Source organism: Solanum tuberosum, unplaced genomic scaffold (genome assembly GCF_000226075.1).
Source record: "Solanum tuberosum cultivar DM 1-3 516 R44 unplaced genomic scaffold, SolTub_3.0 scf00002, whole genome shotgun sequence".
NCBI classification, from domain to species: Eukaryota; Viridiplantae; Streptophyta; class Magnoliopsida; order Solanales; family Solanaceae; genus Solanum; species Solanum tuberosum.
Window position 1 is genome coordinate 132,968 of NW_006238928.1, and position 12,180 is coordinate 145,147.

The 12,180-nt window shown below is 33.8% G+C and overlaps 1 protein-coding gene and 2 long non-coding RNA genes across 5 annotated transcripts in view; 1 reads left to right on the forward strand and 2 right to left on the reverse strand.

Annotated features, from left to right (window-relative positions):
- The window catches only part of LOC107061319 (uncharacterized), a 5,598-nt gene extending 3,716 nt beyond the window's left edge, over positions 1-1,882 (forward strand). For 2 of the 3 annotated variants that reach the window (XR_001473917.1, XR_001473914.1), the window contains exons 3-5: positions 335-350; positions 1,538-1,575; positions 1,690-1,882. This is a non-coding gene — a long non-coding RNA (uncharacterized lncRNA). The remainder of the gene's footprint in view (positions 1-334; positions 351-1,537; positions 1,576-1,689) is intronic. The other variant, XR_001473916.1, reaches the window with a different exon arrangement.
- A 6,313-nt stretch (positions 1,883-8,195) lies between these two features.
- Positions 8,196-9,290, reverse strand: LOC107063128 (uncharacterized). The gene is made up of 2 exons (XM_015314590.1): positions 8,897-9,290; positions 8,196-8,830 (listed from the first exon to the last, which is right to left on the reverse strand). The coding sequence occupies exons 1-2, from the start codon at positions 9,288-9,290 to the stop codon at positions 8,196-8,198; spliced, it is 1,029 nt and encodes a 342-aa protein (XP_015170076.1).
- A 699-nt stretch (positions 9,291-9,989) lies between these two features.
- Positions 9,990-10,587, reverse strand: LOC102596354 (uncharacterized). Its single transcript, XR_366508.2, has 2 exons — positions 10,373-10,587; positions 9,990-10,306 (listed from the first exon to the last, which is right to left on the reverse strand). It is a non-coding gene; the product is annotated as an uncharacterized lncRNA (long non-coding RNA).
- Between the last annotated feature and the right edge of the window lie 1,593 nt (positions 10,588-12,180).

Consider the following 12,180-nt stretch of genomic DNA (forward strand, 5'->3'; position numbering starts at 1 on the left):
GACCCTCATCTACGGTCAGACCTATGGACCGTGGATCGAATGACGGTCCGTTCTGGTGGATCGTAGTTTGTGTCAGAGGCTGGGTAGGGGAAGTCTCGATCCACGGACACAGGCCACGGACCGTGGTCTGATCTACAGACCGTGGGTCTGTCCATGAGTCGGGACTTAGCCAATTTTCTGAGCTGGGTCTGGGAAGGGTTGCAGTGGTGAACCACGGACCACAAGCACGGGCCGTGGTCTGACCTACGGTCCGTGGATGGTGACCGTAAGTTGCACCTTCAACTTTTCAAAATCTGTATTTTTGGTCTGTTTCGAATACGGGGTGTTACAGAAGGCAAACAACAGATCAAGTAAATAATCTCTTCATTCATATTGTTTTAACTATGTTTTCACATTTTTTTGGTATTTAAATTAGCATTAAGACATGATAAATAAAACTAAATTCGATTTCTCGCACAGTCCTTCTCCCTTAACCCTAAGACAATACCTTTCTGTTGTCACTCAAGTGCATGGTTTGCTTCATAGTGTATTTAAATTATCTACTTGATAGTGTTTTGTGGACCGCTCATACTAAGCGAGATAAGAATGAGCTTTATAATCATATGTGGGCAGCTCATATTATGCGAGGTAAGAATGAACTTTTCAGTTCCTTGATAAATCACAGGGAACTTATTTCAGTTTCTCTATCAAAAATAACTTTTTTCAGTTACTTAAATTGTGATATCAAATGGTCATGATAATTCATTAGCTGGTATTTCAAATTTTATAGTTTATTTAAGAATAGAATGCTACTTTGGTTGACAATGAGTTTGACTGAAAACTTCCCAAAAAAAAAGGTTAAGGGCACATGAATATAGTAGTTTATGATCTTACCAAAAAAATGAATATAGTAATTTATGATTAGGCATTTCTCCTATATAAAGTTTTAAAAAGTGAGAGTCTACGTAAATGCTCCCCTCCCAGTGCACAACACATGAAGAAATGGAAGCCTTAACGTTTGACATAGTTCGGAGTTTGATATCAATCATACAATTTATCTTGGTAGATTTTTAAAAACTTAATAGTAATGAATATGACTCTCGGTTATTTTCAGTAAATGTTCTTTCGTTTTCTGATAGTAAACGTGGCTTTTGATATACGATCATTGCAGGACATTCGAGGTTACAGAGTAGATATCATTTTGAATGTTCAGAAACAATTTTTTTTTAATCTTTTCATCTTTCAACTATTTCTCAGTAGAAGTTATCTTATAAATTTGTGTCTGGAAGCAGCGTTGAGATGGTCATTGCGAAGATCCAGGTGCGTGAATATTAAATTTAAAAAATTAAAGAACAAATGGTTTAATGGACCGATACAAGATGTGCCTATCACACATTTGATTTGGTTCCTCTGGTTGCATTACATATTTTCATAAGCTTTGTTAGTTGTACAAAATTGAAAATTCTCAATTTTATCTTCTCACTCTTTTGTTTTGATTTTTTAGATTTTGATTTTCTTATTTTTCTCACCCCTTTTCCCCTGATTTTCGTCTCTATAGGATGTAGATCTGTTGTCAATTTGGGATCCAATTCTTGAGTAATTTTCTGATTTTTGCTTAGTTTATTATGAAAATTTTCTACTCGTATGTTCCTAACTGAGATTTGTGTGATGTTGATTTTTCTTTTCCTAATCAATTTTTTACTATTGCAGGTTACTTCACTGCAGTAGTAGTAGTTCTTTTCATCTTTTTCCATCACGTATTTGTCATTTCAAGCTGAGGATAGTTCTAGATCGATGTAAATGGACTCGTATTAGCATTAAAAAAGTATTTGGTTTCTTTTCTTCATGTTTGTGTAATTGTAAATAAAGTGAGAATATAAATGACTTCTTAATTTTTGTTGTACATATTATCGTTCACACCCCTTAATAGAACTGTCGAAAAATATAAAATGTTGGGTCCGTGCTAAGCACGGGCCACCCCCATCTAGTAATACATAAATGAGACACATAAAAAGGTGAACATTCAGTACAAATATGCTACGGAATTGGATGGAATGGTACGACAATAATAAGAAGTTTTTTTACAAATTGCCTCTTAAACGGATTATATTTAATTTTTGTTCCCTACGTAAAATATATATTTTAATTTCTGAACACAAATATATGGAGTATTATTTATTTATAGAAAGAATTTAGTTATTGTAATCTATTATGACCACTGGACTTGTAATATGAGCATCTAAATCTCATAAGAGACTTTTGAAACTTACTGAACTTATAACATATAGAACTTATTAGCATGCAAAGGCAAAAAATTCATTTAATCTTAACGCTTTATAACATGAAAGATACATTCGTTTAAATTTTTTTATACAGCTCGTTTAAAAATTATACTTTCACAAATGCGGGGTATTATATAGACATGTACCCATATTCATCCGTGAGGCATTGACTTAGTATGTACCTTCATTGTAGTGTGTACTTTGATTGTAAAAAAATTGACGAATTGAGGGATAAATTGTGTGATAAAGATCCACCTATATTGTTTTCTTGACTATTTTCTTTGCTTAAATTCATTATAGGTAAAGAACTTATGTTATTTATATTTATGTTATTGCTCTATTTATGTTATTTTCATGTAAACTATAAATATTGAATTTTATACACGTTAATTATTAAAATCATGTTGCATTTATTGTATTCTTTGTGTATATTAATATATAGTACCAGTACAATCTTGAAGTGAGTTCTAGTTGCTATCACTCTCTATAATAAGCCACTTGTTTTATCATAGTGGCTATGGCATCCATTTTATTTGAGTAACTTTCTTGTGTTGTTAGACTCATTCTTTAATTTTGTTCATGATAATGCAACAATAAATTTTGGGGAGTTTAATTAGTTTCAATTTTGGGGTTTATGGCTTTCACATTGTATTAAATTTATCCTTTATTTGGGTGTTTCACTATTTTAGACCTAATTAGCATGTCTTGAGTAATACATGTTTGGTTTGCTTAACTTAGAGATAGTTGGTATCATCATAATTAGAGATATGTTTAGATCGTGATAAATTCGAGGATACGTATTTATAATACTTCTGCAGTATATGAGGATGGATGTATCTTCTGTGGGAAAAGTTTGACACCTTTGATTTGTTTTAAAAAATTATCTAACTTGTACAAATTATAATCTAAAATTTAATTACTAAAAAAAACAAGATTCATAAGCTTTAAATTTTGATTATATCTTTAATATACATTAAAATTGTAAATGAAGAGCTAGTGAAATTAAAAAGTCGGATCCACATTCTTTTCTTAACCAAGAAGGTGGTTATCAAGATATTAAAAATATTATTTAGATTTTACTATCTCTGTCATAAGTAAACTAGTAAATATATGATCATATTTTAGATTTTATTTTTCAACGAACATCCTTATCACTTGAGAACCTATTCGTTGTTATTATTAAATAACTAAATTGTCAAGAATTGTACAAATACAAATAATATACTATATAATAAAATTATAAGTTATTCATTTGGTGTTGCAATCATATTATACTTAAATATATGATTTAAGCAAGAAAAAGAAAAAAAAAACACTAGTGACCAACAATCTCCACTTTAAAACAGAGAGAAAAAAAATCATGGCATCAATAATTTTGAAATATGTTTTTTATTGAGAAGTAAATCATGAAATTGTGCAAAATATTTAAATTTTGAAAATGTTCGCATATTCTTCTTATGGCGAAAAGGGGATTAATAAAAGATTGAAAGTACTATTTGAATTTTGTTATTTATCTCTTAATCTCAATTGCTATATGACCATCTTATATGGTTCTGTTTAACAAACATCTATGATCACTTTGAGAACTTTATTATTGTTTTACATAAACTAAATTATCAAGACTAACAATTCAAATACATATAATACTTATAAATGATTTATCATTAATTTTCAGTGTTGCACTTGCTATACATTCAAACATATAATTGTGCAACCTTCTCTACATTGGTAAAGAACTATGACACCAAAAATAATTTATTTTTCATTTACATATTATCTACTGAGAAAATAACTTAATCAAAAAATGAATGTTGTCATATAGGTTATAAATAAATTTAAAAATCTATAATTATTTTAGATAATTATATATCTCTTTTTCCATAGATGAGACTCTTACGATATGATGTTTACAGAAGATTAGGAAATTGGTATAACAACAAATATAGAAGATGAATCTAGGGCCATATATAGTGCTTTGAAACACTGCCAAGAGAAGGGATTAAGAGGAGTCTGTAGAAAATTGAAGAGCAGTAATTGGGAAATTTTCTCGTTGTTCTTCTCTGTGCAGAATACATGTCCTTATATAAGACTAAAAAATAATAAATAAATTAAGAATATTCTAAATACAAATATATTTGTCTAAATCCTATTGGTTGTCTATGTAACTTTTATAACAACTTTTATTCCTTTCTATGCTGGCATTGTGCTTCTCACGTGATTTGGTGGAAACTTCTAGGTTCCTCTGTGGTGGATGGTTAGGATTTAATCTCTTAAATGTATGGCTGCAATTAGATCTCTTCCATGATATAGCTTGATGATTGCCACGTACTTGTGAGTCCAAATTCAGACCATGATACTTTTTCTTCTTCATCTCTCTAAAGATGGAGAAGATAAAATTGGAGCTTCTTTATCTGTAATTTCAACATCCCCCCTCAAGATGGAGGGGAGAGAAATGACACCCATCTTGCCAAGAATCCGATGATGAGCAGGCCCCGAAAGAGATTTAGTGAAAACATCAGCAAGTTGATCCTTGGAAGGAACGAAATGGAGAGAAATGAGTCCAGAAAGATACTGTTGCCTGACGAAATGACAGTCGAGCTCCACGTGTTTCGTTCGTTCATGAAACACGGGATTTTTGGCAATATGAATCGCCGCTTGACTGTCTGAACGAATAGGGATCGGCAACAAAGGAGGAACAGACAGATCAGCAAGTAGACGAGTTAACCAAGTCAACTCGGCAACCAATCGACGCATCGATCGATACTCGGCTTCTGCAGATGACAAAGAGATAGAAGCTTGCTTCTTCAATTTCCAGGATACCGGAGAACCTCCCAGACAAATAAAGAACCCACTAATTGAACGGCGAGAGTCGGGGCAAGAAGCCCAATCCGCATCGCAAAAAGCAGAGATGATGAAAGAAGGAGAAGCTGATAAAAAAATGCCTTGATTAGGTGATCCTCTCAGGTAACAAAGAACTCTTAAAGCAGCTGCAAAATGATTTTCAGAAGGTTGTTGCATAAACTGACTGAGGCTCAAAACAGCATAGCACAGATCTGGACGTGTGTGTGTTAAATAATTAAGCTTTCCAATAAGATGCCGATAAATTGTTGGATCTGACATAGACTTTCCTGAATCTGCAGTTAATTTGCAAGAAGGATCCATCGGTGAAGACACATGATGCAAATGGGAAATGTCAAACTCCTTAAGAAGATCTAAGGTATACTTTTGTTGACTGATTATGATCCCACTGTCTTCGCGCGAAATTTCCATTCCTAGGAAATAATGAAGCAAACCAAGATCTTTGATTTTGAACTCAACATGTAAGAAAGCTTTGAGACTTTGAATTTCTATTAAATCATTTCCTGTAATGAGAATGTCATCGACATACACGGCAACAATAGAAACCAAATCTCCTGTATGTTTAAAAAATAAAGAATAATCATTCAGAGATGCAGTATATCCCTTGAAATGCAAAGCACCAGCAAGCTTGGCATACCACTGCCGGGAAGCTTGCTTGAGACCATATAAGGACTTTCTGAGTCGACAGACCATAGTAGAGTTAGATGGAGCTAAACCGGGGGGGAATTTCATGTACACTTCCTCTTGCAAATCACCTTGCAAAAATGCGTTATTGACATCAAACTGTGATATAAGCCATTGTTTCTTAGCTGCAACAGATAGAAGACACCTGATCGTGGTCATTTTAACCACGGGGGAAAATGTTTCATTGAAATCTATACCCTCTCACTGGATGTCTCCTCTAATAACCAATCTTGCCTTTAGTCGCTCAATGGAACCATCTGCACGATGCTTTACCTTGTATACCCACTTACAAGGTAATGCCCTTCTATTTGAGGGAAGGTGAACCACATCCCATGTGTGGTTTGATCTCAGAGTTGTTATCTCCTCTTGCATAGCTTTGGACCAACCTGGATGAAGAGAAGCTTAATAGTAACTGTTAGGTTCTGTGATATGGGAAACTGACTCTAGTAAGAGCTGATTAGATGGTGAAATCCCAGTAGGAGATAGACCGGTAGAGGTGATAGGGGCAGCAAAACAGGATTCGGTCACAGGAGTAAGAAAGATATTGTTGCAAAAATAATCCTGAAGATGAACAGGTAGAGTCCCTTTAGTCGATCTTTCTGATCTTCTTAAGGGGAGAGAACCAGTGGGCAAATTAGAATCAGTTACAAGAGATGTTTGAGGAGAAGGACAGTTTAGAGGTGAAGAGAAAGAATCTGGAGAATCTGAGGACTCCGGAGAAGGAATGTTAGGAACTGAAACATCAAAGGATGAATCAATGACAGTAGAATACTGAGTATCAGGAGATGGAGAAGGGAAAATTGAAGTAGAATTAGGAGAAGGAACAGTGAAAGGAAATACAGCCTCAAAGAAAGAAACATCTCTGGATATGACTATTTTATGGCTATCCAATTCTAAGATTTTGTAACCCTTTTGATTTGAAGGATATCCAAGGAAAACACAAGCCTTAGCTCTTGGTTCAAATTTTCCCCTTCCATGAGAAATAGTACTAGCATAACATAAGCAACCAAAACACTTTAAAATGTCATAATTTGGTGTTTTCCCATGAAGTATTTGATAAGGTGTGTGTCCATGAAGCACTCTAGTAGGTAATCTATTTATTAGAAAAGTAGCAGTAAGGATGCACTCCCCCCAATATGCTAAAGGAACCTGAGATTGAAACAAAAGAGCCCAAGCTATTTCAAGTAAATGTGTATGCTTTCTTTCAACAACGCCATTTTGTTGAGGGGTAGCAACACATGAAGTTTCATGCAAAATACCTTGTGAGTTGAAAAAATTGATGGCTACAATACTTTTGCCCAACTCCATTGCATTGTCTGATCTTATCCTCTTCACTTTAAGATTGAATTGCCTTTCTACCATATAAAGGAAGTTTTGTAAAACTGAAAAGGCATTGTTTTTGGTGCTTAAGAGGTAAGTCCATGTTCCTCTACTCTAGTCATCTACTATGGTAAGGAAGTATTTATAATTATCATGTGTAAATACTTTGTAGGGTCCCCAAGTATCTATATGAATAAGATAAAAAATTGACTTAGTTAATATATGACTGATAGGGAAAGGAGGTCTTGACTGCCTTGCCTTAGGAAAAATGTCACAAAAACAATCAGAATTAGAATGAATTGAAATGAAACTGACATTCTTCATTGATGAGAAAGGTATATGGCCCAATCTAATGTGCCATAACTTTACATTAGATGTAGTACTACTACAATTTGGTAAAGAAAAAGAACTAGCATTACTGAAATAGGGAAAAGAAACTGAAGAACTATTAGAAACTGTAGAAGGTAAAACAGTTTTGTTCTTGCTGAAATTGAAAACAGACTCTTTGACTTTAGGCTTGAGCAGATAAAGACCTTCTGAAACTTCACCAAAAACTTGAGGCCTCCTCATTGAAAGGCCCTGCAACACACAATGATTAAGAGTAAAAAACAGTGTGCAAGAAAATTGACTGCAAAATTTATGCACAGACATAAGATTATATTTGAAACTAGGAACGTACAACACATTTTCTAAAATGAGATCAGAAAATAGAGATACAGTCCCAATATGAGTGACAAGAATAGTTTGACAATTAGGAAGATTAATAGTCAAGGGAGGAGTAAGAGAAGATAATGATCTAAAAGAAGTTGAATCAAAACACATATGTTCAGAAGCACCTGAATCTACGATCCAGGTGCTGGAGTTAGTCACAGAAAAACATAAACCAAGATATTTAATAATTGTACCAGCCACTGCATTAGCATTTATCTCCATTCCTGAGTTGGTACCCTCTTCCATCTTCATGTGTTTGAACATCTTCACAAACTGATTGTATTGTTCCTGGGAGTAATTTTGATTTGAAATATCTATTCCAAAACTCTGTTTGTTGTCTGTTTCTGCCATAGTCATGACTCAATTTCCCCTAATTTGATCTCCATTTCCCTTTACCTGATTATTGAAACCCTTCTCATGTGTAAACTGAAAATCATCTGGAAAACCAATGAGTCTGAAACATTTAAGTTCCACATGTCCAGTTTTCCCACAGTAAGTGCAGGTGACATTGGGGTTGTAATTTGCTTTCTTGCCTTTGAATTTTGGATTCTGGTTCTGTATGAGAAATCCTTGTAGCTGTGTCTGTTGAGATCCAGCAGGTGCAGGTCTGGGGTAAACATTTCCAAATTTGCTTGAAGAAGCAATAGATCTCTGACCCTGTTTAGAGATTCTATATTGATGTGAATTTCCAACCATAAATGCAGATGAATCAGGATTGACAGTAGAATTTACATAAGATTCTCTTTGGTTTTCATCCTGCAAGAATACAAAGAATAATGCAAGATTAATATCAGGCAAAGGATTGATCATCAATATATTACCCCTAGCTTGTGAATAAGTGTCATTCAATCCCATAAGGAATTGCATGAGTCTCTCATCTTCCAAAGATTTCTGTAACTTTTGTTTCCCTTCACATATGCACACACAATTGCACTTGACATTAGTATTAAGGGAATCCAGTTCATCCCATAGTCTTTTCAATTTGGTGAAGTATCCTGCAATGTTAGATGTGCCTTAAATTAACTTGCTGAGCTCCTTTTGCAGGTGATACAACTTCGCACCATTAGACTGACCAAATCTGTGTTCCAAGCTCATCCATAGCTCTCTCACAGTTCTCGAGTAAATCACATTGTCTACGATTTCCTTTGACAATGAATTCAAGATCCACGAGGTCACCATGTCATTGCATCTATTCCAAGCCTGCAGATCTGGAGAATCATCAGCTGGGATTGGTTGTGCTCCGGTGATAAATCCCAGCTTGTTTTTAGCTGACAAGGCTATAAGAACACATCTCTTCCAGCCTTGATAACCCTTTCCATCAAAAGGGTTATTCACGATAGTCATACCAGGTGCATCAGAAGCATGAAGATGATAAGGGTGATTATGATCAATCACTGATGTGTTACTAGTGATCGTTTGGGTGGTAGTGAGTGTGGCAGTTGTTTCTCCTGTCATTGCTCAAACGAGATTTAGGGTTGATCAATTGATTTGCTGCTCTGATACCATGTAGAAAATTGAAGAGCAGTAATTGGGAAATTTTCTCGTTGTTCTTCTCTGTGCAGAATACATGTCCTTATATAAGACTAAAAAATAATAAATAAATTAAGAATATTCTAAATACAAATATATTTGTCTAAATCCTATTGGTTGTCTATGTAACTTTTATAACAACTTTTATTCCTTTCTATGCTGGCATTGTGCTTCTCACGTGATTTGGTGGAAACTTCTAGGTTCCTCTGTGGTGGATGGTTAGGATTTAATCTCTTAAATGTATGGCTGCAATTAGATCTCTTCCATGATATAGCTTGATGATTGCCACGTACTTGTGAGTCCAAATTCAGACCATGATACTTTTTCTTCTTCATCTCTAAAGATGGAGAAGATAAAATTGGAGCTTCTTTATCTGTAATTTCAACAGAGTCACTACCGAAACTGATTCATTGATTATGAGGAACATCATTCAAAGGCTATGGCGAATCCCCTGGGAGATTACGGAGAGGGTTGATGAGATTATTAGGATTATGCAGATGTTAAATGCAAACATCGTCCATACATTTAGAGAAGGTAATAACCTAGTAGATGCATTAGCAAATCAGGTGGTGGAAACACAAGACACAAAGACATACAATACATTTCAAGAACTACCCAGCAACATGAAGAAAATACTAAACATGGATAAAGCTTAAATACCAAGCATCAGAATTAAAACAAGAAAGATAACCACACAATGAGATTGATAGAGGAAGCAGATAAATATGGTAAAGTTAAATACATAACAAACGGTGTTAGGGCGATGAATGATGGAAGCTATGACGGAAGTCTAGCTAGGACTAGTCGTTGCTGTAAAATATGTCCACCAAGAAGAGAAGATAGCAAGATCGGGGTCATTCATTTGGAGATAGAGGAAAACAACAGCAACCAGAGAGGGTTTTGTCCACAAAAGTACCTCTACAGAGAGAAATCACGACGACCTGAGATAGATCGAAAATGATTAGAAGGAAACAACATGGCAAAAGAGGAAAGGGAGAAGATCATACCTTGTATCGACAAAGCCATCAAGAATCATCAAGAGATAGGGTGCGAAATACTCACAGCAGGAGACGAAGTAGATGCAATTTTCAATGGAGAGAGGCAGGCAATACGGGGAAGAGAAGTGGACAACAATTAGGAAAGTGTAGAGAACACTCTCAGCTGCATAGTGTAGTTCAATTAGTATTGGGCTGGGTTATCCTAAATCCGGCCTCATTGTTTAGATTGGTGGGCTTTGCCCGAATTTTGTGTGGTTAAATATTTGATCAATAAAATGGTCGACAGACTCACCATTTCAAAAAAAAAAAAAAAACTCTTAGGATAAACTATTTTTCATTTACATATTATCATTACTGAGAAAATAACTTAACCAGGAAATGAATGTTGTCATATAAGTTATACATAAATATAAAAATATATAATTATTCTAGATAATTATATATCTCCTTTTTCGTAGATGGGACTATTAGGATAAACTTGAAAATATACAATCATTTTAGCTAATTTTACATCCCTTTTCAGAAGATGAGATTAAGATGAAAGTCTTAGCCAAAATTCATAAAAATATGAAAAAACTCCTTACTTTATTTTCTTCACCATCATGATATAATACATGTCAAGCACTTAAATTTAATATTCGTACATTTAAAGATAATATCATATTATTATTATTTTTGGTAACAAATGTAAATATTACTTTTAACAACCAAATCAATACACCTAAAAACACCTAACTTCACAACTAGTTTCGTAGAAGGGGACTATGTAAGTTAAGCCTTATATATCGCTTTGATTACATGACAATTTTTTGAACCAAATAGCCGCATCAACTTTACTTAATCTGTGTAATATAGTCACAATTATACCCCTATACAATCTCCAATTTATTGTCTGTCACGTGTGATATACTATTGAGCCCCAAAGTGCTGTGATTATCTCCTTGTACAGTTGCTTCCAGTTCTTCCTCATAATTTTGTTCAGTACTTGTTTAACATCTCATCCTGGAATCTACAATCCAACCCAATGAACCATTGTTTTAGTGATTTCCTTGGTCCAGCCAAATTAAAAAAAAATGTAATTTTGTGTCCCTACAACTTGCACATCACATAAACTACATATTGGGTTATCCACTGATATATTCATCTTTGTAATATGTTTTTAGTCAACAACATGCCTTGCACAACTAATCAAACTATGAATCTACGCCTTGATTAAGAGTTTTGTTCCAGATTGAATCAACCGTTCTCATCTTGCTTTGGACCCCTATCAATGAAGCATAACTTTCTCCCCTTAACCAAACTATGAATCAATTTCTTTTATTACTGTTATCTTTACAAATTATTTCTGTCCTTGAGCATTATTCTAATTTTAAATTTAAAACATATAACTCTTGATACTTTCATTTTTTTCTGTGATTATGAAAATTTCTATTTAAAAGAGATGACATACTTTAAGTGTTCAATTTAACTACCTAATAGACAAATGAAATACACATGTTTTTTAAACTATAATTTGAATCGAAAATATCTAATTCGAACACCTTATTAAGAGTTGAGGTGTTCAATTCAAACATAACTTAGTTCGAGTGTCTAAATCAAATATACTAACAAATTTAAGAAGCTGACTATGTCTTAAACCAAAAATAAGAACTCCAAAAGAAACGTTTGGTACATAAGATGTGAACTAAACAAAAATATTTCATGAGTTTAAACAGTAATCAAACTATTTTAATATAAATAATAAAATAATTTTAAAATTATCTAACACGTCAAATCACATATAAACATAAATTAATTTCAATTTTTATTTCGAAATT

Coding starts and splice junctions, on each gene's coding strand:
- LOC107063128 (XM_015314590.1), bottom strand. CDS start 9,290: ATGACAGGAGAAACAACTGCCACACTCACTACCACCCAAACGATCACT. Junction 8,831..8,896: donor CAGATTTGGTCAGTCTAATG/GTGCGAAGTTGT, acceptor CTAACATTGCAG/GATACTTCACCAAATTGAAA.